Raw genomic sequence first — 25,947 nt, 5'->3', positions numbered from 1 at the left:
TCCACTGCGCGGTTCCAGCCGCAGAGCCGAGAGGCGGCGGGCGCTGCCGCCAGTCCCACGAGGGGCCAGGCTCTGCCGCGGAGGTCCAAACCCCAAGCACTGGGTCCCAGCCTCCGACCCCGGGGGCGTGGCTCGAGAGGAGGTCCACCCCTCCCATTGGCTAAGGCTGCCCCGGGGGGCGGAGTGAACGCGCGCCTGTCCCGGACCCTACAGCTCCGCCCCATCGTGGGTCCTTGGGGAGGAGGAGTAGCCTGGGTGGAGGAGGAGGGAGAGCCTGCTGGGAGAAGCCCCGACTGGGGGCCATGGGGGGACAGGTGAGGCTGCCGCCTGAAGAGCCCTGCCAAAAAGGTGAGTGTCTGTCCCCAGCCGAGGGACCTGGCACCGGGGTGGTGATGAGACCGGGTGGACGGTCCCGGGTACTCGGTTTGCTCATTCAGGCTTTCAGCCAGTCAGTAGATATGTATTGGTGCGTGCAGTATGCCAGGCTCTGGGGAAGCCGGAGCCGGACGAGATAGAGAGACGGGGCTCCCACTCTGGTGCAGGAGGCAGTCCCACGTAAATTACAGCGTGCTGGGCGTCGCGACGGGGGAAATCGGGGTGCTGGGGGGAAGATTAATGAGTCTCGTCTGAGAAAGGCGCTTCCTCTGACTCAGACTCGCTCCCGGAGTCCGCGGTCGAAGTCACCCGGTGGGCAGAGGGCGTGCCTCGGGACGGGGCGGGAGTCCGTGTTGCACCCTGCGTGGGCTCCTCGAGGGTCGGACACTGAGCGAACTCAGGCGCGCTGGGCCTCGCGGGGAGGGCGCTGGACCCTCCTGGGCAGTCCACGTCTCTCCTCTGTCTTCGAGATGAAAACTTTCCCAACCCTGCCGGCCTCGCGTCTGACTCGCCGTGCAGTCACTTCTTGGCTACTTCAGGCGAGAGCCCAACAGAAGAGGAGGAGGGGAACCGGGCTCAGTCCCTGGTAGGTTTGTCACTGTCTGCCAGGCTGTGGTTTCGGCCCCCAAGCGAATCCCGAAGAATCGCTGGGCCAGGCCCCTTGCCCTTTGCCAGGTGTTTGATCGCTGGCTGGCTTTCTAAAGTCACAGTGCAGAAGGCGCGTGTGAGCCAGGATCGAAGTAGGGACGGGAATACTGGGAGAGTGCCCCTGACGGGAAGGGTGTGTCTCAACTGAAATGACAGTTTTCAACGTGTGAAGGCGAAGGCTGATTTCTAATTTACCTGGTAAGGACAAGAAGAGGGACGAGTGAGGGGCGTGGCAAGAATGCTTTTCCAAATTCGCCAACAACTTGAGGTTTCCTCTCCTCTTGTCTCCTCCAAATTATTCTTTTTATTATTATTATTATTATTTCTTTTCTGTGACCCTGCAATTGCACTACTGGGTATTTACCCCAAAGATACAGATGTAGTGAAAAGAAGGGCCATCTGTACCCCAATGTTTATAGCAGCAATGGCCACGGTCGCCAAACTGTGGAAAGAACCAAGATGCCCTTCAGCGGACGAATGGATAGGGAAGATGTGGTCCAAATTATTCTTTGATGCAGAGAGTTTACATTTTAAAAAGGGAGGCCTGGGGGGGTTGGAGGGAGTGTCAGTGAACTAGTCGAAACTATGCCAGCAAGAGAGAGAAGGAACACAAAGAGAAAATGCCTGAAAAACTCACAAATTACTCCAAAGATGAAGTTTTGGAAGTTGTTACTAGAGTAGCTGGATCTGAAATTATTTCCTAGATAGATTGCATGATCTTTGTCTAAATAATTCCTAAGCCAATAAGTCAGACTGTTAATAGTATATCCACCCTTATTTACCCAAGGGATCTGTAAGTAAGGAGGGTTTGTGAATTACACTTGCTTCTTTGAACTTAGATGTTTTTCCTGCTTTACTCATACATTTAGTTCCAACAAGATGTATTCAAGCTCAGCACTTAATTCCTGTGATTAATTATAATTAATTGTGTGGGAAAGACTTGAGAGAAATCAGAATCCTTATCAACAGTGGGAAGAGATTAGGCTTTGGCATCTGTCTTCTCAACTATAACTGAACCTCCTTGCGTTTTCACCATAAACCAGGAATAATTTGTACAGTTTACAGTTGTCAGATTACATATGAAGCACACAGCTCAGAGCTTGATATGGAGTAACAGCTCAATTTTCATTCATACATTCATTCAAATAACAAGCGTCCATGTGCCAGGCACTAACATGGGTGCTGCTATAGATGAATTTGCAGGACAGTCTGGTCCCAGACTCTAGTAAGCCTCCCATGTAGCTTACTGTGTAGAAGGCAGATAATATGCAACAAACAAATGAATAAAAAAGGACATTACAAGAGTGGTAAGTGTCATGGATAATGTATTGAGAAAGTTGAGGATGTTTAGATTGGGTACTCAGGGAAGGTCCCTTAGAGAAAGTTCTGTTTGAGCTGAGATCCAGATGACAAGAAGTTCGTCATGAGATCTAAAGATAGAGCATTCCAGTTGGACTTCCATAAAGGAAAAGTTAACCTCATACTTCATTTTTTACCTTAAAACCATAGATGCTTCAAAAGACTTCCAATTCTAAATTTTCTTGTTTCTCTTTTCTAAGATTTTATTTATTTATTTGAAAGAGAGAGAGAGTGTGCACGCATGAGCAGGGGGAGGGGCTAAGGGAGAGGGAAGAACAGAATCCCCACTGAGCTGGAAGGCTGCTGCAGGGCTCTAGCCCAGGACCCTGTGATCATGACCTGAGCCAAAGGCAGATGCTTAATCGACTGAGCCACCCAGGCACCCCAAATTCAAAGTTTTCTAAAAAAAAAAAAAAAAAAAAAAAAAAAAAATTAACACACATGGAGGGTGTTTTCATTTAGGTGTTTGATACTATGTCACATATTCCACAGATCTCAATTTGAGTCCAAGAGCCAATAGAGGCTTATTAATTTGCAAATATGACACCATGAAAATACAGTGTAAGAGATATACCCAGCTGCATGAAGACTCGGTCCCCAGGACTATGTGGGGTTGTGAGGGGAACAAAGGACAGAAAGACTAGGCTGTAAAGAGGACAAACCATATATCCCAGTGCATCTGCTTGAGAATTCTGACCTGGTTTGGCAGCAAAGAGAATAAGCTGGAGATGGAGAGGGATCCAGTGGTTTTCAAAGCTTTCTTTGACCATGTGAACCACTTTTCCAGGGAGCAGCCAGCTAGCAGAGCGGAAAATGACATAGATGGGTTTTGGGACTGATTCATCCTGGCATGATGTTGAAAGGAAGAAATTAAGGAAAGGCATTCTTTGAGAACTGACTGTATCTCTCTTGTGCTGATTAGGGTATGTCCTGTAGTCGTGTATATAATCTTAAATTTTCAAAACGGGTTCTCATAAAAATGTATCAGTTTATCTTCATACATCATTAAATTCTGTGTTTTATCGGGTAGTCATTTTTTTCCTTTTTGCAGATTAGAAACCAAGGCCCAAAGAATTGTATAATTGAACATTGAATAATGTTTCCTAATTAGTGATCAAACCAGGCACAAAATTATCTGGGCCTTTGTTTTTCTGTAGGTGCCCATACCCATTTGCTGGCTTTCTTGGATGCAGCACTGCTCATTTTAATGATTCTGAGATTTTTACTCTTAAAAACACCTCTGTCTGAAACATTTCGCAGAATTCCACCAAGTGAACACACCTTTCATCATCAGGAGAAACTTCATTTTTGTGTGTAATGTATAGCTGCTTTTCTTACTGCACTAAAAAAAAATGTCCTCCAGATTTTTTCTCGTTGTTTTTCCATCTGTGTATAGATGTCCTACATGCTGAAATTCAAAAGTTCTCAAAGCTAGTTAAAATTCTCACTAAAGGTTATTCAGAAAACAATATGCTGGAGCACCTGGGTGGCTTAGTCAGTTAAGAGTCTGCCTTTGGCTCATGTCAAGGTCCCAGGGTCCTGGGATCAAGCCCTGCTTTGGGCTCCCTGCACAGCAGGAAGAGCCTGCTTCTCTCCCTCCCACTCCCCCTGCTTGGGTTCCCTGTCTTTGTGTCTCTCTCTGTCAAATAAATAAATAAATAAATCTTTAAAAAAAAAAAAACAATATGTAAAAAATAGTTTAGTCTAATATTTAATACGTAATTGCTTTTATTTTTTAAGTTTTTATTTTAATTCCAGTTAGTTAACATACAATGTAATACCAGTTTCAGGTATACAATATAGTGATTCAACACTTCCATATATCACCCAGTGCTCCTTAATCCCCATCCCCTATGTCAGCCATGCCATGCCCCCCTCTGGTAACCATCAGTTTGTTCTCTGTAGTTAAGAGTCTGTTTCTTGGGGTGCCTGGGTGGTTCAGTGGATTAAGCCGCTGCCTTCGGCTCAGGTCATGCATGATCTCAGTGTCCTGGGATCGAACCCTGCATCAGGCTCTCTGCTCAGCAGGGAGCCTGCTTCCCCTTCTCTCTCTGCCTACTTGTGATCTCTATCAAATAAATAAATAAAATCTTTAAATGGGAAAAAAATAGAGTCTCTTTCTTTCTTTCTTTCTTTCTTTTTTTAAGATTTTTAAAATTTATTTGAGAGAGTGAGAGAGCATGAGCAGGAATGGGGAGGAGAGGGAGAAACACACTCCCTGCCGAGCGAGAAGCCCCACACAAGGGTCTCCATTGCAGGACCCAGAGATCGTGACCTGAGCTGAAGGCACATGCTTAACCTATTGAGCCACCCAGGCGCCCCAAGAGTCTGTTTCTTGATTTATCACTCTTTCTCTTTTTTTCCTCTCTTGCTTGTTTGTTTTGTTTCCTAAATTCTACATATGAGTAAAATCATATGGTATTTGTCTTTCTGTAACTGACTTTGCTTAGCCTTATACTCTTCTAGAACCATCCATGTCATTGCAAATGGCAAGATTTCATTCTCTCTTACCGCTGAATAATAGCCCATTGTATATATACATGCCACATCTTTCTTATCCATTCATCAGTTGATGGGTTCTTGGGTTGCTTCCATAATTAGGCTATTGTAAATAATGCTGCTATAAATGTAGGGGTGTTTTTATATTCTGGTTTATAAGGTAGTTCTATTTTTAATATTTTGAGGAACCTCCATACTGTATTCCACAGTGGCTGCACCAGTTTGCATTCCCACTAGCAATGCAAGAGGGTTCCCCTTTCTCCACATCCTTGCCAGCAACTTTTGTTAATTTTAGCCATTCTGACAGGTGCGTCATCTCCTTGTAGTTTTGATTGGCTTTTCCTTGATGGTAAGTGATAATGAGCATCTTTTCATGTGTGGCTTCATGATCTGTATGTCTTCTTTGAAGAAATGTCTGTTCATGTCTTCTTCCTGTTTTTTAATTGGATTATTTGTTTTGGGGGTATTGATTGGGAGTCTGATAAGTTCTTACCTATTTTATCTTTAACAGTTTAGTAACTTTAGTGATGTACATGTTGTAAAGTGTGAAAAGAGCAGCAGTTTATGTAGGAAATCTAGTGGTCAGTAGTCCTAGAGTCCTTGGCTTCTAAACATGCTGATAGTGGTTAGATCTTGCTTAATTTTTTTAAGATTTATTTATTAGTTTGAGAGAGAGAGGGAGGGAGAGGGTACACAAAGAGAGAGAGAGAGAGAGTGGGGGGAGGGGCAAAGGGAGAGGGAAAGAGAATCCTCAAGCATATTCCCTGTGACTGTGAAACCTGACGCAGGGCTTGATACCAGGACCCTGAGTTCCTGGCCTGAGTCAAAATCAAGAGTTGGTTGCTTAACTGACTGAGCCACACAGGCACCCCTTAATTTTTTTTTTTTTAATTGGTAATGTCTTCTCACTTTTACTTTGGTTAAGTGAGATAATGATCTTCTTACCCAGCCTTAATGGAGTTTATATGTAAATCTATTACTATGACTTGATTTCCATACTTGCTCACAATCATTTCTCATTCTTATTCTGTGCCAAATTTTCTCTAAATCATTTCTCATCCCTATTCTGCTCCCCTGTTCCTGTTTGATAGTTCTCTCACTAAAATTGTCAGCTCCATGAGAACAAAGACCTGTTCAGCTGTCCTGTTGGTCACTGTCTTATGCATACTTAGAACAGGACCTGGTACTCAGGAAATGCCCAGTAAGAATTCATTGAATAAATGAATACCTAATGCAGTGCCTTGCATGATAGGTGTTCAACAACTAGTTTGTTGAGCAAACAGAAGAAATAGATATATGGATGTACAATGTTGTTATATAGTCATAACGAAGCTGTGAGAAGAGGTTGGTTTCATCAGCAACATTAAATAATGATATGGTGATATGATGGAAAGAGACTGAGAAGTTCCTTTGTTTTTCTTTTTTTTTTTTTTTTAAGATTTTATTTATTTATTTGACAGACAGAGATCACAAGTAGGCAGAGAGGCAGGCAGAGAGAGAGGAAGGGAAGCAGGCTCCCCACTGAGCAGAGAGCCCGATGTGGGGCTCGATCCCAGGACCCTGGGATCATGACCTGAGCCGAAGGCAGAGGGTTTAACCCACTGAGCCACCCAGGTGCCCCCCTTTGTTTTTCTTTAAAAATTTCATTTATTCATTTATTTGAGAGAGAGAGAGAGAGAGAGAGAAAGCAAGGGCGAGAGACCATGAGCAAGGGGAGTGGCAGAGGGAGAGGGAGCAGCGGGCTCCCTGCTCAGTCGAGTCCCTGGGGCTCGTTCCCAGGGCCCTGGGATCATGACCTGAGCTGAAGGTAGACTCTTAACCATCTGAACCACCCAGGAACTTCTGAGAAGACCCTTTAGAGTGTAAGGGCAGAGAAGACCTTTCTAAGGAAGAGACATTTTAAAGATTTATTTATTTATTTGGGCGGGGAGAGTGTGCATGAGAGGTGGGAGGGGCAGAGAGAGAGGGAGAGAGAGAGAATGTCAAGCGGACTCCACACTCAGCACGGAACAGATGAGGGGCTCAGTCTCATGATCCTGAGATCATGACCTGAGCCCAAATCAGCAGTCAGATGCTTAACCAACTGAGCCACCCAGGCTCCCCAGAAAGTGACATTTTAAAGTGAGACTCAATGAAGAGGAGTTAACTCTGCTTTGCACCTACCAAGGCTAATTAGCAAGTAACAAAGCTTTGAGGTGACCAGGAATTTAGCCTATGAAAGAGGATGAAAGAGAAAAAGAAAGAAAGAAAGAGAGAGAGAGAGAGAAAGGAAGAAAGGAAGAAAAGAAAGAAAGGAAGAAAAGAAAAGAAAGAAGGAAAGAAAAAAGGAAAGAAAAAGAAAACCAAAAACAAAACAATTGTAGAGAATATGGTTAGAGAGATACCTGGAGGCAGGATTCTGGAGGCTCTTGTAGACTGTGGTGGAGATTTTAGATTTTTCCTAAATGAGAAAGGAGGCCATTGTACAATTTTAGCAGGAGAAATGACAAGATTGGACCTACTAATCTAAAGACTCATTTCCCACGATCTTACCCCCTGCTATATCTCGACCTCATCTCAGGCCGTCTCCCTTCCACCACCCCAGCCAGCCTCAAGCACATTCCTGCCACAGGGTTTTTGCATTTACCCATAGCAGAGAGGTTTGTCCACTTAATTAAAGAAAAAAAATTCCTTTTTGATACTTCCCTGCTTTCCAAGGCACTCAACATATTATGCAATTATTAATTTACTTGTTTATTTATTTATTTTTGCCCCTCACTAGAATAGACATGAGGGCAGGAATTCTACTTTATTTACCATTGTATCCCCAGCTTCTAGAAAATGCCAGCCAGACAGTAGATACTTTTGTGGAGTCAGTGAGTGAAACAACTCACTAGTTTTATTTCAGGGAATGAGTGAGAGAGAGTGAGACACAATATGATGTCAGAGGTGAACAAGCTTCAGAACATGTAAAACTTAAGGAGTTCAGGATTAGGAGTTGAGGTTTTATTGTCATTGCAGTGAACTCTCATGGGGAGAGGAGAGGGAAGTTAAGCAGGGGAGTGACAGAATCTAATTCACACTGGCTGATATTTAGAGAGTACATTGCAGGGGACATAAAGAAGTTCATTCATATTTTTTTCTATGATAACAGAAATAGGCAGGTGTATCAGTCAGCTATTGCTATGTAATACACAGCCTAAAACTCAGTGGCTGAAAACAATAATGTATTCTTGCCGCTGCCTCTGAAGGTCAGCTGATGGTTGATTGATCTAGTCTGGGTTCACCTGGGTGTCTCTGCCTCAGGCTCCATGGCCACCTGAGTTTGTCTCTTTCATGGGGAAGAGCTTGGATCTGCTCCCTGTGTGTGTTTCCGTGCTGGGGCTCAGGCTGAAGAGGCCACAGCTGCTTAGGGAAACTCTATTCCTGACCAATACAGAGGTGGGAGAGAGTAAACCTAAGTGCGTAGGTGCATTTGAAGCCTGTCCTCATATTCCCTCTGCTGCTCTCCCACTGGCCACCAGCTCACCTGCAGCCTGACATCAGAAGAAAAATATTCTGCCCACATCAGGAGGGGTAAGGGACTAACTATTTGCTGAATAATAAGCCAAACTAACATGTAACCTAGATGGTGAGATAATGATTTCCTCAAACTGGAAATATCTGGTAGTGATTTGAAATTCAGCTTTATGTAATCATTGACTCCTTAGGAAACAGCTTTTCTATTGTATGTAATTAACTGAATAATTTAAAGTATTATTCTCTATCTATAGGCAAATTGTACTTGAAAAATTATTCAAAGCATTTCAGCTTTGTATAAACATTAATAATAACTTTTAGCTGCATTTACTTGTACTTTACATTTTTACTTTTCTGAAATAAAAAGAATACTGGCCTGGGAATTGGGTTGCTCCTTGGCTATAATTCTGACAATTACATGGCTTTGGCCAGTCACTTAATATCTTGGCATCAGTTTCTTTGAAACGTCTTTCAATTACAAGTGCCCAGGAGCTTAAAGCAGGTGTAGCAGCAACATTTATGAGCCACTGGGATTATAAGTAAATTACTCTGGGAACAAAGATCGTGTATGATCAAATCACAAAATTACAAAAGGCATCTTCAGAATCACTGAGTAAAATTTCCTTATTTTAGAGATGAGGAAACTGAAACCAAGAGTAAATATTGAACTTGTCCATGACTAGAGATAGAAACAGAGCACAAGGTGAGGAAAGGCACACAATCCATAGAAAATTTAAATTTACTTTGAAATCTTTAGTTTGTGCGTGTGTAAGTGACTTTCACACTTGTGCATGAAAGATACATATTAAGTTCAACCATACAGAACTGCTATTTTTATGGGATCAAAATTGTCAAATATCATGAATTAGATATATTTCAACATAATTAAGAACTTTAGCAGTACTATTTGCGAGAGTAAAAACATCGTACATGACTCAAATGTCCACCAACTGTAAAACAGAAAAATTAATTGTGAGGTAAACATGCAGTGGAATTCTGTAGGACAGTGGGCAAAAACAAATCCTACAGCCACAGGCAGGCGTCAACACTAATAAATCTCAAAAACAAACAAGTCCCCAAAGAATACATACTGTATGATTTACATTTTATAAGATGCAGAAGCAAAACTAAACAATTTATTATTTAAAGATACAGTCATATAAGGGAAATCATTTTTTTTTTTTTTTTCAAAAATGTGATCTTACACAGGAAGTCAGGATAGTTGTCTCTTCGGAAAGGCAATGTTTATTCCTTAAATTAGATGGTTGACGCATTGGTGTGTATTGAATTTTTCTTTATAACCGATACATATTTTCTAAATATTAATTACACAATGTTTAGAAAAAATAATAATACCAAAGAAAGAATACATGCTCCCTGCTGGCGGGAGTATAAATTGGGACCATCACTTTGGAGGGCTATTATAGTGTCTATTAAAATAAAACATAATGAATGTAATAGATTTCCTCTATGTTGAGCAAAGTTTAAACTCCCTGGATAATTACTTTGCTTACTAGAATCTCAAGAAGCCAACTGAGGTAGCTCTAGATTCCTCTGAAATACTCCAGACTCCCTACCCACACATTCTACTTCGTCTCTCTGTCTCCTGCCTCACCACTCCACCCTCCAACCCCCTCCACGTCCTCTGCCCCCTGCTCCCCCCCAAACCAACCTTCACTCCTGACTCCCTCTTTCAGTGACATCTGCTGTAGGCCCTCTCCTCAACAGGCACCCAACATAAAACAATTTAAGGTCTAAGGTCAGAAGCTAGACAGGAGTTTTATTATTTTTCCTTCCATAAAAATTACAGCATTAAAAGCTACTGCTCACAATGAGAACTTAGAAAATGCAATTAAGATTATTTGCTTTTGCTTATAACCCTCTGCTCCCACACCCCCTAAAATGCTGGAAACATTTTGCTATGCCAACAGCTTAGAAGGAATATTGTTTCACTGGAATGAGACCTGCCTACTCTGTTTTCAGAGATGAAGTTTTGGAATGGTTATGTTAATTACATAGTAAGTAAGACTAATGCAGCTTTGGAATTCACTGGAAAGTCCAGTCAGATATTTTCTCAGGAATTAGTGTAATGGAAATTCTTACTGTGAAAATCACTTTCCATTCTTGGAGTTTTAAATGAGACGAACAGTGACTGGAACAAGATTGCTAAGGGTTGGCTTGTTTGAAAATGAGCAATTCTGGGCGCCTGGGTAGCTCAGTGGGATCGAGCCCTGCATTGGATTCTCTGCTTGGTGGGGAGCCTGCTTCCCCCTCTCTCTCTGCCTGCCTCACTGCCTACTTGTGATCTCTCTGTCAAATAAATAAACTCTTTTAAAATGATTTTTAAAAAGAAAAAAAAAAGAAAATCTTTTAAAAAGAAAAAAAGAAAATGAGCAATTCTTAAAACAACCTGCCTGAAAATTCCTCAATGTTACAGAATATCCCTGAAGTCTCATAATTCTCCTTGGAATATTTAGAAGTTTTGACTTAGAATTTATTCTGTTTCTTTAAAGCAAAGTTGATTCATTTTCAACTTATGGAAATAGGTGAAATAATAATCACAAAAAGTTTCGATGCAATTACTTTACCTTTTCAGGGACCTGAACTTTATCATTGTTTCTTAACTTTGTTTTTTTGTTTTGTTTTTGGGTTTTATTTTGTTTTTTTGTGTGTATTTTTTGTTGTTGTTGTTGTTTTTGTTTGTTTGCTTGTTTCTTAACTTTGTAAGTGGGAAATTCAGATAACCACATAATGTTATGCCAGGGAGGCATAATCCAGTTACCAGAGTTTTGTTCTGAAGACATCATTTGGTCAAACTGTCCTTTGTTGTTCATAGGACTTCTTAAGATTTTTGAGATGTAAAACTAATTTTTTCTTTGAATTCTAAAATTGTAGTTGATTCATTTTTCTTTGCCCTTTTTGTTTAGAATAAATCAGAATGGGAAAATACGCTTTTTTAAAGAAAAAAATGAAATTAAAAAAAAAGAAAAAAGGAAACTAATGTAACATTGTATGTTAACTGTACTTGAATTAAAATGAGATAATGGGGCACCTGGGTGGCACAGTCAGTTGAGCAGCCAACAGTTGGTTTTGGCTCAGGTCATGATATCAGGGTGGTGAGACGGAGCCCTGCATTGGTCTCCACCCTTACTTAGCACAGAGTCTGCTTGAGATTCTTTCTCCCTCTTCCCCTGCCCCTCCTGTTCTCTCTTTCTCTCTGTAAAATAAATAAATAAATCTTTAAAAAAAAATACAATAAATAAAATAAAAGGAAACGAACTATTGAGACTTCATCAAGATAAAAAGCTTTTGCACAGCAAAGGAAATAGTTGATAAAACCAAAAGATAACCTATAAGAATGGGAAAAGGTATTTGCAAATGTCTTATCAGATGATATACAGAGTACCCAAGGTCTATAAAGACTTTATCAAACGCAATACCCAAAAAACAAATAATCCAATCAAGAAATGGGTGGAAGACATGAATAGAAATGTCTCCAAAGGAGACATACAAATAGCCAACAGACTCATGAAAAAATGCCCCACATCATTTGGCATCAGGGAAATACAAATCAAAACCACAACGTGATACCACCGCACACCCATCAGAATGGCTAAAATTAACAAGTCAGGAAACAACAGATGTTGGTGAGGATGTGGGAGAAAGGGGAACTCTCCTACACTGTTGGTGGGAATGCAAGCTGGTGCAGCCACTCTGGGAAACAGCACGGAGGTTCCTCAAAAAGTTAAAATAGAGCTATCCTATGACCCAGCAATTGCACACTGGGTATTTATCCAAAGGATATAAATATAAACCCAAATGTTTATAGCAGCAATGTCCACAATAGCTAAACTATCAGAAGACCCCAGATGTCCATCAACAGATGAATGGATAAAGAAATGGATAAAGAAATTCACAATGGAATTTCAGTGAGCCATCAAAAAAAAAAAAAATGGAAATCTCACCATTTGCAACAACATGGTTAGAACTAGAGGGTATTATGCTAAGTGAAATAAGTCAAACAGAGAAAGACAATTATATGATTTGACTCATACGTGGCAGTTCAGAAACAAAACAAAGGATCATAGGGGAAGGGAGGGAAAAATAAAGTCAGACAAAATCAGAGAGGGAGACAAACCATAAAGAGACTCTTAACTCTAGGGAACAAACTGAGGGTTACTGGAGGGGAGGTGGGTGGGGGGATGGGGTAACTGGGTGATGGACATTAAGAGGGCGCTAGATGTAATGAGCACTGGGTATTATATGCAACTGATGAATTGCTGAACTCTACCTCTGAAACTAATAATACATTTATATGTTAGTTAAATGAATTTCAATAAAGTAAAATTTTTAAAAAGGAAAAGGAAAAGAAAAGTTGAGAAAAGGGTCAGAAAATCTTGTCACGGTATCACCTTGCCGGCAGCTAGCTTTTCAAGTGGAACACAAATTTAAAAGTTCCTTATATTGTCTGCAGTGGGTTCATTTTGTGTTGCAGTGTTTAGCTTGAAAATTCTAAGACCTTTAAAATAATGGGTCTGGTTCAGTAGATGTACATGTTTGTTTGAGTCCTTTTAAGAAAAGCATACTGGTGTTTAATTCATTTTTTTTTAAACTAGATTTTGTTTAGGAGAAGGTAGATGAGTAGACCTGAAAAATCATTCTTTGCAGGGAAAGTGGTACACAAAACTAAACCCACTTTTAAATAATTTTCTGAAATGCCCCATCACCCCGCCAAGCGGGTTAGCTAAATTGCCTATAAGATGCGGACAGATGGATTGCTGTGCCTGTCCCCACACTCAGGCATCACCAACACTGCTTTCCAGGAGCCATGCTAATCAGGTGGAGGAGGGAGGTGGTCTAGGGGGCCATGATGAATGGTGAGCGCCTACCACGTGCCAACAGCTACTCCTTTCTCTTGCTACTCTCCGGGGTGCTGTTTTGCAGCAACAAAGGGCCAGCAAGTATTGCTGGATTCTCCAGTTTATAAGAGGAAGTCAGACTTTAGGTGACAGCTCTCATTTGTAAATGAACAGGTGTGTGGCCCTCCCACTGGGAAAGTTCTTCCACACAGTTAAAAAAAAAAAAAAAACACTCTCAGGACCATCCACTTGGTTTCTCTTCCTTGGAGAAAAGCAGTAAATATTAATGTATCTCCCTTTTGTGTTTGTTGACATTTCCTCCTGTCCTTTCTTCCAGGCTATGTGCTGTCTCTGCTCTGCCCAAACTCCTCCCAGGCCTGGTGTGAGATCACAAACGTGTCGCAGCCTCTGGCTTTTCCTGTCCTCTACAGGGACCTGAATGCCAGCATAAGCACCTTGAGCAGTTCTGCAAAAGTTGAAAACAAATACAGTCTGTATGTGGGCCTGGTGCTGGCGGTCAGTTCCAGTATTTTTATCGGCTCCAGCTTCATACTGAAAAAGAAGGGCCTCTTGCAACTGGCCAAGAAGGGCGTTACCAGAGCTGGTGAGAATCGGAGGCAACTAGCCCGTTCAAGTTTCTGCAGCAGCTGCGGAAATAATCCTGTTCTAAGACCGTAGTGCTACAGTAGTGTATTTTACTGTCTCTGTCTTTTCTTAGCACATCTCCCCCTGCAGTTTCCAGGGTTGAACCAGGTGTGTCCCCTTGAGGGTGAAACTGAAGGTCTTGTTCCCAGAGGTTGAGTCCTTCTATCAGAGCTTTTGTGTGCAATTTCAGTGTTCAAGTTCAGATGTAGGTGTAGCTTCCCTGCTTAAGACATGTCAGTGGCTTTTCTTTGCACTCAGAGTAAAACCCAATACCCTTCCCCAGTCTCTGACCTCCTGCGTAAAATGGTCCTTGCTACCTCTCTACCTGTATCTTCTGCCACTCTCCCTGTCACCTACTTTTGTCTGCTTCCTGGAACAGACCAAGTTCTTTGTCCCTTCAGCGCCTTTTCCCTTCACCTGGAACACTCTTCTCCCTGGCCTTCCTGCTGGCTGACTCATCCTTCAGACTTCAGCTTAAGGATCATCACCTTGGCTGGTCTTCCTCTCTGGGGAGGTGTCCCCCACCCCCCACCTCCATTACTGTCTATCATGGCACGAAGGGTGTCCTTCATTGTACCTGAAACAATTTATCATTGTAGGTTTATTGCTTATTTACTCATTTATTGATAGCAGACCCACAAGAGTAGGAACATTCCCTAGAATAGTGTTTGGGACCCAATAAATATTTGTTAAATCAATAAATGCATAGCCATAGAATTAAGTTGCTATTTATAGTGAGTAACAGCTTAACTACCCTTCATTAACCATAAATTTCCATTCATTTTTTCTCTTTTTTGCCATTTTATTGATATGTCGTGGAGATACAAACACTCCACATATTTAGTATATACAATTTGATGAGTTTGGACATATGAATATACCTGTGATACCACCACCATAACCAAGACAATAAACATATGTATTACCTCCCGAAGTTTCTTTATGTCCCTTTTCCTTCTTTTGTTCTTTTTGGGGTTTTTTTGGCCAGCAGAATATGTAACACAAGGTCTACCCTTCTGGTTTTTTGTTGTTGTTGTTGTTGTTATTGTTTTGCTCTTTCAGACATTTCTTTTTATTTACAGCTTGTGTTCAAGGCAAATCAATTCTATAATATGAGAAGTTACTATGAGTCAAAGCATAAATACACAAACACAATATACAATCCAAAATAGATGCATAGCATGCAGGTGTGAAACAAAACAGAATGTTCATTCGCACACTGCAACTTGACATCTGTTGGATATGGTTGTTTCAGTGCAGGTTCCTAAAGATGGGGGGAAAAATGACTTTGGTTATCAAGACTACTATGGCAATATTAGATATTGGAACATCTAAGCATCTGTGCAAACAAGTCCTTACAGTGCTCATTTTTAAAAAGCTTTGTGTGCATTGAGACAGAAGACATCCAAATTAATTAAGAGATGGTTTTTTTTAAGATTTTTTATGTATTTATTAGACAGAGATCACAAGTAGGCAGAGAGGCAGGCAGAGAGAGAGAAAGGGAAGCAGGCTCCCCGCTGAGCAGAGAGCCCGATGTGGGGCTCGATCCCAGGACCCTGAGATCATGACCTGAGCCGAAGGCAGAGGCTTTAACCCACTGAGCCACCCAGGCGCCCCAATTAAGAGATGATTTCTTAAAATGTAGCTTAAGAAGTATGGGCACAGGGGCACCCAGGGGCTCAGCTGGTTAAGCTTTCTGTTCAGGTGATGATCTTGGAGTCCTGGGATGGAGCCCCTCGTTGGGGCGCCCTGCTCATCGGGAAGCCTGCTTCTCCCTCTGCTTCTCCCCCTGCTTGTGCTCTCTCTCTCTCTCTTTCTCTGTCAAAAAAATAAAATCTTTAAAAAAGTAATCAAATCAAATAAATAAAAGTGGCATTTCAATCCTCTGGGGAAAGGATGGATTATTCAATCAAAAGTGTTAAGACAATTGGCAAAAATTAGGAAAAAATGTAAGAGTTCTACCTCATACCATTCAGGAATTTAAAATTAAATGATTTTTCTCAAGAAACCTAAAAGGTCTTTCTAAGAATGTAGATAAAGGAAGAATCTATTCTGTATAAAGGAAGAGACTATCTGGATTGATTTTAAAAAAAGAAAAAGAAAGAAAGATAGAAAAATGAAAGAAAAGAAAAGAAAAGAAAGAATCCTACACAGCAACACCTTAACTAAAACTAAAAACCAGGGGCGCCTGGGTGGCTCAGTGGGTTAAGCCGCTGCCTTCGGCTCGGGTCATGATCTCAGGGTCGTGGGATCGAGTCCCGCATCGGGTTCTCTGCTCAGCAGGGAGCCTGCTTCCCTTCCTCTCTCTCTGCCTGCCTCTCTGCCTACTTGTGATCTGTCTGTAAAAAAAAAAAAAAAAATCTTAAAAAAAAAAAAATAAAAAAATAAAAAAAACTAAAAACCAAATGACATAGGGGGCCAGGGGTGGAAGGAGTATTTCCAAAATATATGACAGACAAAGGATATTAAGATCCACAATATATAAAGAATGACCATAGTTGATAAGAAAAAGATTAGTAGCTTAAGATAAAATAGGCAGATACATAAACAAGAAACTCACAAAATAAGAAATGCAAGTGCCCAATAAACATATATAAGTAAATGATATATCACTAGTACCAAAAGAGATACCATCATATAACAAGGAGCGCCTGGGTTGTTGTCTGCTATCTAATCTCTCTCTCTATTTTTTTTTTTTTTGGTGGGTGGCGGAGGGAAGGGCAGGAACAGAGGGGTAGAGAGAGAGAGAATCTGAAGTAAGTGTCACGCCTAGCACAGAGCTGATCATGACTCCAAGATCATGACCCTAGCGGAAATCAAGAGTCAGATGCTTGGATGCTTAACCAGCCGAGCCACACAGGTGCCCCTGTTGCCTACCATCTTAACAAGGTTTTGTATTTTCTTTAAAAGGCCCTACATTGGTAAGGGACTTAGGAAAGTAAATAGCCCTCCCAAACATTGCTGGAGGCAGTATCAATGGGTACAAACTTTCCTGAGAGCAATTCCGTAAAGCTTAAAAATGTCAATGGCTTAAAACCTAATAATTCCACTTCTGGAAATTTATCTTAAGTGAACAAGGATGCTACCTATAGTTACATACCAGGACATTCATTTAAGGGTTTTATATAATGAGAATAAAAGTAGAAACTCAGTATGTGTGTGTGTATAGCTGCACGCCGGTTAAGTAAATAATGATATGCCAGATTTTGAAATAATATTCAACCACTAATTAAGGCCATGAGGAAGTATTTATGATATATTAAATTTTAAAAGACATTATGAAATTGTTTTGTAATATTCCAATTTAATCATGTGCATTATAAGAAGAAAATCCTAAATAAACTACTTGGCAAGATAATCTTCACAGCTAATACACCCTGTTTCATTTAATTATAACAAAATCAGAGAGGTCAAATACATAGGATTAAGTATATTAAAATTGGTGAGAAAATTCCACTTCCTATAGCAAACGTAACTGTGACTTTAGGTCACAGATTACAGTAAAGAAAAGAAGACCGTTAGAATACCTCAGGAAAGCTTTTTACCCTTTCCAGTATACTAGAAACTTAATTTTATGATGCCAAGGTAGAGAGTAAGGAGAGTCTAGCTGGCTAATGTTTGTTACCCTCTGACTGACTATCCAAAATCTCAAAAGCTCTTCTGTCAACCACCTTCTTTTTTTTTTTTTTTTTTAAGATTTTATTTATTTATTTGACAGAGAGATCACAAGCAGGCAGAGAGGCAGGCAGAGAGAGAGGAGGAAGCAGGCTCCCCTAGAGAGCAGAGAGCCCGATGCGGGGCTCGATCCCAGGACTCTGAGATCAGGACCTGAGCCGAAGGCAGCAGCTTAACCCACTGAGCCACCCAGGCGCCCCTGTCAACCACCTTCTTCCCTTTAAGGTCCTCATTAGGTACTGAGAGAATTTACAGCTTATGGTTTTCTGTCTTCAATTTTAACTGTAGCTGAAACAAAGAATTTAGGGTTTAGAATATTCTGTGTCCACACCTCTGGTGGGCATCCATACAGTAAACCTAAGGATTAAACAAAATTTTCTTGCAAATGAAAAAACTACAGAAATCAAAAGTGACGTAATTGAAAGCTGTCCAGGATCTTTAAAAAATGACCGAGTTGGGGCGCCTGGGGGGGCTCAGTGAGCTAAAGCCTCTGCCTTCAGCTCAGGTCATGATCCCGGGGTCCTGGGATTGAGCCCCGCATCGGGCTCTCTACTCAGCGGGGAGCCTGCTTCTCTCTCTCTCTCTCTCTCTGCCTGCCTCTCTGCCTACTTGTGATCTCTGTCTGCCAAATAAATAAATAAAATCTTTAAAAAAAAAAAAAAAAAGACCAAGTAAATAAGCTGAAGACTAGCTATCCTGAGTTGGCCTTAAGGTGGGGTCTCAATGGTGTGTCTCTCGATGGGTGGGGACTCCCAAATGTGGGGCAACGATAGGGTGGAAGCCACTGGTGTGGGAGATGAAAAAAATTCACCTGAGGCAGAACAAAGGAGACAGAAGTTGATTGAATACACCTCAAGAAAGGGAGTGGTGGGCAGAACCGCAGAGGAGAGGCTGTCTGAGACGAGGTAGTGGGTGGGTGCTGTTTTTATAGGGGGAAGATAAGGAGATATGGGAATGTATGGAATTCTCCCTTTTTTGGTTAACTGTACTTAGTCATAAGTAGCCCACTAGTCAGGTAGGGCCCGTGGGTATCTTGAGGTGGGTCTCCCAAAGGGCCTTTTCTGCATTCCATTGCTCAAGGCTGTTTGCCTGGGCTTGACCCTTAAGTCTTGCCTTTTCCAACCATATCCCATTACCTCTCCTCATAGTCAGCTCTTGAAACCTTCTTTCTCCAGTTAAGAACTTAACTTTAATTTTTATTATGCTTCTAGGGCAAGGTGGACATTCTTACCTCAAGGAATGGCTCTGGTGGGCAGGATTACTGTCAAGTAAGTCCTTTACTGCTCAGAAGAGTATTTGCTTGTAAAATGATCAGTAAATTACACGGAATTGTTCAACATTGATTACTTTATCTTCCTGGTAAGGATGGCATTCAAGTCTAGAAATTTTTGTGTGGTTATCATATATAGTCTTATATATAAAATAAGTCCTATGTTTTTAGAATTAATTATTCCTCTTCTCTCCCTCCACCTCCATGTTCTCAATACTGTCCTGGAATGCGAGGGCGGGGAAGTTAACATTTGAAATATTATATTTTAATCACAAACTTCTCCTTAGGTTATATTTTATTCCCTGGAGCAACTGAGGAAAATGCCTTCTTCCCACATTTCCCTGCTCCTAATTGAAACCTGTGACTGTCCTAGCTGCATGTTTTCTGAGGAATGGGTTTATTTTACTGGTCAGGACCAAAATGTGGGTAGACTTAAGTCCCCTCTGGCTGCTTAGCACTGAACAAGTGGAGAGAAGATGAAGCTTGTGGGCACTGCCCTTCTCCCAGACTTGCCCTGAGGACACCGAGACTGTTGGATGGAAAGCACTTTATAGATGATCATGTGATGTGCAGAGAAGGCAGTATTATCTCTCACGGGCACTTCTGCAGATTTCTATCTCCTCCCCTAAATCCTCCAAAGATTCTTAAATCCCAACCTAAAACTACCAAAGGTGGGACCTCATAAACTGTCATTTCCCACCGCCTGCGAACCACCTCCCTCTGCAGCAAGAAGCCTGCAGGCTTCCGTTTATTTTCCCATACCACGTGACACACATCAGACTTGCGCGATCCTCTTCTGCCAAAGAATGGGGAAAGAACTTTCTCTAATATTAGAACTTTCTCTAATATTAGAATCTCCAAAGATGATAAATAAGAATTATTTAAATTTAAACGTGTATAGATAGCCCTTTTTTAGTTGTTAAGGTGTTTTCTGATTCCTTACTTCATTGGAATAAAAATTGACAGGGACTGAACTGAGAAGATTCCAGATAGATATTTTGGATGATTTTTTTCTCCTTTTCTCTCTCTCCTTTTTGTGTCTCCCACCCTCTACCTGCACAATAGGATGAAGATATAAGGAGAAGGTTATGTGGCTACATTTACAGTTTTATTCTCATCAGGTACAAAGTTCATGCTAGTATTGAAGAGAAAAAAGCAGAAGTCTACAACATTAGAGATTTTTATCTAGTGACAAACATACAGCACTTCAATCACGAAATTAATATTTTCCTGGAAAGCTGTCTATAGAGATAAAAATATAAATATTATCAAGTATTCAAGAAAGCTTCATATTTGAAGAAAACTGCCATGGCTCTTCTTAGAAGAGCAGTTTCCCAGTTGCTCTATTCTGGAAGTTTCTATCTGTGTTACAATATTTCCCTAAACCTGAGTACTCCTGAAGATTTGGCTGGGGGAGAAGGGAAGTCTGGGAGCATAGCAACCAGAGGGGAAAAGGAAAAGTATTCTGGTGTCTTTTATCTGTTCCAGAAGCTCTCTCTACAACGTAAGTGTTTTCTTGGCGTAGTTTGCCCTCATGAAATACTACATTCTGTGGCCAACTGTTCAGTTGTAACCCATAAGAATAATTTGGCCCCCAGACAAGAACCTGTCCTTAGAGGGAGTTTCCCTGACTCTAGAGGTCATCTCACACAAGTGTAGAGTTCCTCAGATAAGAGAAAGATGGCAGGAGCCCAACCTTGTGATTTTAAAGCCCTTTGGATCTCCTCGAGCTTCTAAGATACTGTCAAGGTGCTTTTGGGCCATCTACAATTCAGAGATGCCTAGCTCCTTGGGCCTGTGATAGGCATTTCTGGCTATCTCCTGCCAGCTCAGTAGACCTTCGCAGGGTGTTCTAATTTGCCACAGGGTTTTTTGTTAATGTGCTTAACAGTAAGTATGCTTGAGCACCTAGAATAATTCTTTGCTTAGGCCAACACTACCTCTAATTAGATTTTATCAAAGTGACCAACTATGTTTTTGTTAGTGACATAACTAAAATCTCTACTGGAAGTCATTTAAAGTGTGTAATCATCTGACCCCAGTTTTTGCATTGAGTTCATACCCCCAGGTAATTACAGTGTATCTGCATCCCTTAAGACCAATCTTTCCCCACCCTCCATAGGAAAACGTCAAATTGTTCCTTTTAGCTAGATCTGTCAGTATCTCTGGGATGGAAGTCTACCTACCACTTTGCATGCATTATTGCTTTTTCTCTTCTGGCGAGTAAGTCCGTCTCTCACATCACCCCTGTGGCTTGCTTTCCAGTGGGAGCCGGCGAAGCGGCGAATTTTGCAGCCTACGCTTTTGCACCTGCCACCTTGGTCACCCCGCTGGGTGCTCTGAGTGTTCTAATAAGGTATGTGAGAAATGAACTTGGCTTCTTTTTTTTTTTTTTTTTAAGATTTTATTGATTTATTTGTCAGAGAGAGAGAGCACAAGTAGGGGGAACGGCAGGCAGAGAGAGAAGGAGAAGCAGGCTCCTTGCTGAACAGGGAGCCCGATGTGAGACTCGATTCCAGGACCCCAGGATCATAACCCGAGCCAAAGGCAGATGCTTAACCAACTGAGCCACCCAGGTGTCCCTGAACTTGGCTTCTGTAGAGATGTCAGTACCATGATGAATATAAACCACAAGAAATACATCGTTAAACATATCTTAAATTATCATACAACTCATGTGAGAAGACACAGGAAAGAGCATGGGCGTGGGAATAAATTGTGGTGTTATTTAGAAACCCTATGAGGGTGGGCCTGGTTTCCTGCTAACATAAAGTAATCCTGTGTTATGTTTGTGTTTATTCAAAGAAGACTTGTAGATTTTTTTTTTCTCTCTCTCACCTAAACACATTGCCACAGCCCATTCAGTCCTTTGTGTTGTCATAGTGGTTAATGACCATGGTAGTCATTGGTCATGGTGGAGGACTTTTAAAAGCATAGTGTTTGGGTTAAAGGTCAACTCTCATTTAAAGTCTTCCCTTGTTTGCCAGACAGTTATGTTAGGAGACCTTTTAGTTTCTTTTGGTAATGGAAACGGGAATAATTTTCATGTTCGTAGAATGGAGATCTCATTTTTCTGAGCGGTCATTACTATGATCCCAAATGATCGTGTTCAATGGACGCAGGAAATTTTATAGCTAAGCAACTGTATTATTTATTGTATTTTTCTGTTCCTTTTATCTCCATTCAGTATCCACCTCGGGTGGAAAACCTGTGACTAGGCCAACCCACTTCTTTTCACGTTCTTTGTAGGACTGTTGTGAGAAGTAAATGAGTCAGGATACATAGAACTCTAGAACACTGTCTATACATGGGACCGTAACTCTTAGTAGTAGCAGTGTTTTGGCTGAGGCTGCCGTCCTCACCAACTCTAAGAAGGTGCCAGGTGCTGGACCACAGTCTCAGGTGCATCTTGGTAGAGATCATACTGGTAATCCCTTGTGAGAGTGCCAGGGCATCAAGGGAAGGAGACCGGAGTGCAGAAGCCCCAGCAGATATATTTCATGGAGCAGCAGGATGGCATAGTCTGGTGTCCATGGTGGTACCAACAGAACTTCCTGAGGCCATGGCAACCAAAGTAGTGGGGACTATTGAGTAAGTGAAAGTATCAGGGCGGTAGCAGCTGGTAAGGAAATACTTCAGTATTTTGACAACCCATATGGTTATACTTGTGTGTCCTAGCCACATATCAGCCCTGAGAAGGTGATTCTTCTTTAGACATGGATCTTTCTTGAAGCTTCCAAGAGCGCACATAATCTCAATGAATCTTGCCAGTAAGATGTAAAAGATCTTCCATTTTGTTTGACTTTGCAGGAGAAGATGGGGAAACAAAATTAATTGGGTGGGACTTACCTCTCTTGGGAAGATGACATGGTTGAGAATGTCTGTTAAAACCCTTTTGATATAAAAGCAAGCAGATTTGATTGACCATTTCTGAGTCTTAAAATTAATCAGGTGTTTCAGCGTCCTGTAGTGTATTCAGCTCAGTTGATTGGCACCTGGGATATAGGGGCGGGTACCACAGTGGGACTTATGAGCTGCCACGGAATCCAATGTTAACCGAATGAGAGTGACTTTTTTTTCTTCTCCCAACAGTGCAATATTGTCTTCCTACTTTTTAAATGAGCACTTGAACATCCATGGGAAAATAGGCTGCATATTAAGTATATTGGGGTCAACCATGATGGTTATCCATGCCCCACAAGAAGAGGAAGTCACTTCTTTGCATGAAATGGAAATGAAATTGAGAGACCCAGGTCTGTGATTCAACCAAAAGAAACACTCAGATTCTGTTCCACTTTCTCTCCTCATCAAATGAATTTGTAATAATGCTGTAAAAGGCTCGGCTCCCTTCAAGCTTCCTTGTGGGTTGGGCAATACAGTGAGATTTGACTGTATTACAAGTCTTTGGTAAAGGTGACATAATGTAATGGTCCATCCAGGCTTGCTCTCTACAAAGTGAAAGGAGATGGGAATAGGAGGGGCAAAAGGCATATACCCCAACCCCAACTTTGGCCACTTTCTCCCTCTGAAAATAAAAAGTCTATCAGACGATACCTGCCATACCTCATAGTGTTATCTGTGCAATTCAAATGATATGTTTGTGAAGGTCCATTGTAAAATGTCCAGAGCCATGCAGTAAAATGTCGTTTTGTTTCTGTTATTTTAAGTTAATCTCACTTCTCTTTCGGAAACACCTACCCTCCTAAACTCATGGCTAACATGATTTTGCAAAAGATAGAATCCTACTAGCATTTTCTGAAGTCTAATTCTTTTCTCTTCCAAACAGGATTTATTTCCTTTGCTGTGATCATAACTGTGATTTCATTGGTGCTGATTTTGATCGTGGCTCCCAAGAAGGGACAGACCAATATATTGATCTACATTTCAATCTGTTCATTGATTGGAGCGTTTTCAGTGTCTTCTGTCAAGGGCCTGGGAATCGCCATCAAGGAACTGTTGGAATGGAAGCCAGTTTACAAGCATCCCCTGGTCTTCGTTTTGCTGGCTGTACTTGTGCTCTCGGTGGCGACACAGATTAACTATCTCAACAAGGCCCTGGACACCTTTAATACATCTCTTGTGACTCCCATTTATTATGTATTCTTCACGTCCATGGTAGTAACTTGCTCCGCCATCTTATTCCAAGAATGGTACGGCATGAAAGCTAGAGATATCATTGGGACGCTGAGTGGGTTCTTTACCATTATCAATGGCATCTTCCTTCTAAATGCTTTTAAGCACACTAACATTACCTGGAGTGACCTGACATCCACTACTCAGAAAGAAGTCCTCTCTCTGAATGGTAGTGAAGACAAGTATGTCCTACTAGAGAACACAGAATGTTCAACCCCAGGATTCAATGATGACATTACCTTGTTTAGCAGGACTGATGATCAAAGTCTCTAGCAACCCTGAACTTTAACCAATATAAGACACCTGAAGAGGATAGGAAATGCCTGATTTTTTTGAAGAACTATTAGGAAAGCTGGCATTTTTAAAGTTCTAACTAATAATCTAGATGTGAGACCAAAAAAAAAAAAAAAAAAAAAAAGGAGGCATTCCTTTTTGGCCACCAAATTTGAAAGTCAAGATTTGGATCCTCCCCCCAGAAGACTTCTACTGTTTTTCATTTCTACAAACTTGAAATATTCTCTAAGCACAAAAGAAGTTAGGGTTGCATGAGTTTCCAAGTAATCTCTTCTGGTCACAATATATTTGTCTCTGCCAAGTGGCTCTTCATTTCTTTGGCTGCTATTCTTAGTAATTCATAGATAAACTTAACTATGTGCTGATTATCAAAGTATCAATCATCATTCTCTGATGACTCATAGTTTCAAATTATTAAACCTGAGAAGTGAGATTACTGATGCCCCCCACCAACTTCTATAACTTCCTTCTTTCTAAACTAGATGTTAAAGAGTGGAGTGTTAAAGAAAAAATAGGCCTGCCTTGGAAATTTGCTCCCTGATTGGCCAAAATGCAGAAGACACACAGCCCATGAAGGGCTTATCAATTGTAATTTATTGCCATATTAGAAAAATTTATTACCAATTCAACAGGGGAGAATGGAGAAGGGAGAGAAATGCCTAAATGAAACATGGTGCTTTTTCTTTTTCATAAAAAAAAGTGCAAACGATTAGAGTCAAGGCTTCTTTTAACTCAAAACTGAACAATATAAGACAAAATTGAATTTCTGGAGAATTCCAAGTGATTTCAGCTTTGGAGTTCCTTATATTCACTTTGTCCCTTTTTCTGTTATCCCAAAGATCATTTTTCTTGTTGACAGAGAGACTTTTTTAAAAGTAACTGATATATTACTTTAGGATTATATGGTACACCTCAATTTTTCTCAAATATCTAATCTGCAAAGGGTAAGTTTTCCACAGACTGTTTGGAAACAATTAGAAAAATCTTTTCGAAAACTTGAATGAGTTATCATAATTGTTCTCTCAAATTTGACACTTTCACCCTTATTAAGGAAATTATAGTCACTAACCTTTTTAAAAACATACATATCCTACCACTATAAGTGGTAAATTTTTCTTTTTCTGTTGAATTTCATCCTGACCATATTTTCCGTACATTTTATTGAAAAGTGTTTTGGGAGAATAGGAAGGGGAGTGAAATTCCCAGAAAACAAAATATTGAGACCTTGGGGACTAGTACAGGAAAATACCTTTTGGATGTTAAGACTTCTATGCAATTTTCCTATCTCCAAGTATACAGTAGGAATAACATTTTTGGTGAGCTTTCATGTCTATGGACAAATATCACTCACTGATTTCAAGAGAAAATTACCTACTTGCAGACTAAACTTATTTCTGTCAAAGCAAAAATCCTAACCAAAAGGTTACATGATTATCACAAAGACAAAAACAAAAACAAAAAACAAAAACCTTCAGGTTGATTCAGTTTTTCTGTTCCAACATTAGAAGTTATTTTATTTGTTTGTTTGTAATCCAGCTCAAGTCCGTCCTGGGAAATAATAGTAAGTTCTCTTATTGAGAATTTTATTCCACTGATTTTAGCATTTCCCAGTTCAGTTGAGCTCTCATTGATATTCCCAGGGATGTCCTGAGGTGACGTTGAAGTTGGAAAGGACTGTCAATGTCTCTTCAG

At 40.9% G+C, this 25,947-nt stretch overlaps 1 protein-coding gene across 1 annotated transcript; it reads left to right on the top strand.

Annotated features, from left to right (window-relative positions):
- The first annotated feature begins 252 nt into the window (after positions 1 to 252).
- Positions 253 to 25,701, top strand: LOC111148978 (NIPA like domain containing 1). The gene is made up of 6 exons (XM_022505836.1): positions 253 to 348; positions 13,576 to 13,842; positions 18,770 to 18,826; positions 21,094 to 21,184; positions 22,921 to 23,081; positions 23,615 to 25,701. Exons 1-6 carry the CDS (start codon positions 303 to 305, stop codon positions 24,232 to 24,234), a joined length of 1,242 nt encoding a protein of 413 aa, XP_022361544.1. The 5' UTR covers positions 253 to 302; the 3' UTR covers positions 24,235 to 25,701.
- Positions 25,702 to 25,947: the final 246 nt, after the last annotated feature.

The sequence above is a fragment of the Enhydra lutris genome, unplaced genomic scaffold (assembly GCF_002288905.1).
Source record: "Enhydra lutris kenyoni isolate GAN:26980312 unplaced genomic scaffold, ASM228890v2 scaffoldscaffold21, whole genome shotgun sequence".
Lineage (NCBI taxonomy): Eukaryota > Metazoa > Chordata > Mammalia > Carnivora > Mustelidae > Enhydra > Enhydra lutris.
The sequence above is the reverse complement of the archived record's forward strand: the minus strand, read 5'-3'. Positions and strand labels throughout refer to the sequence as shown.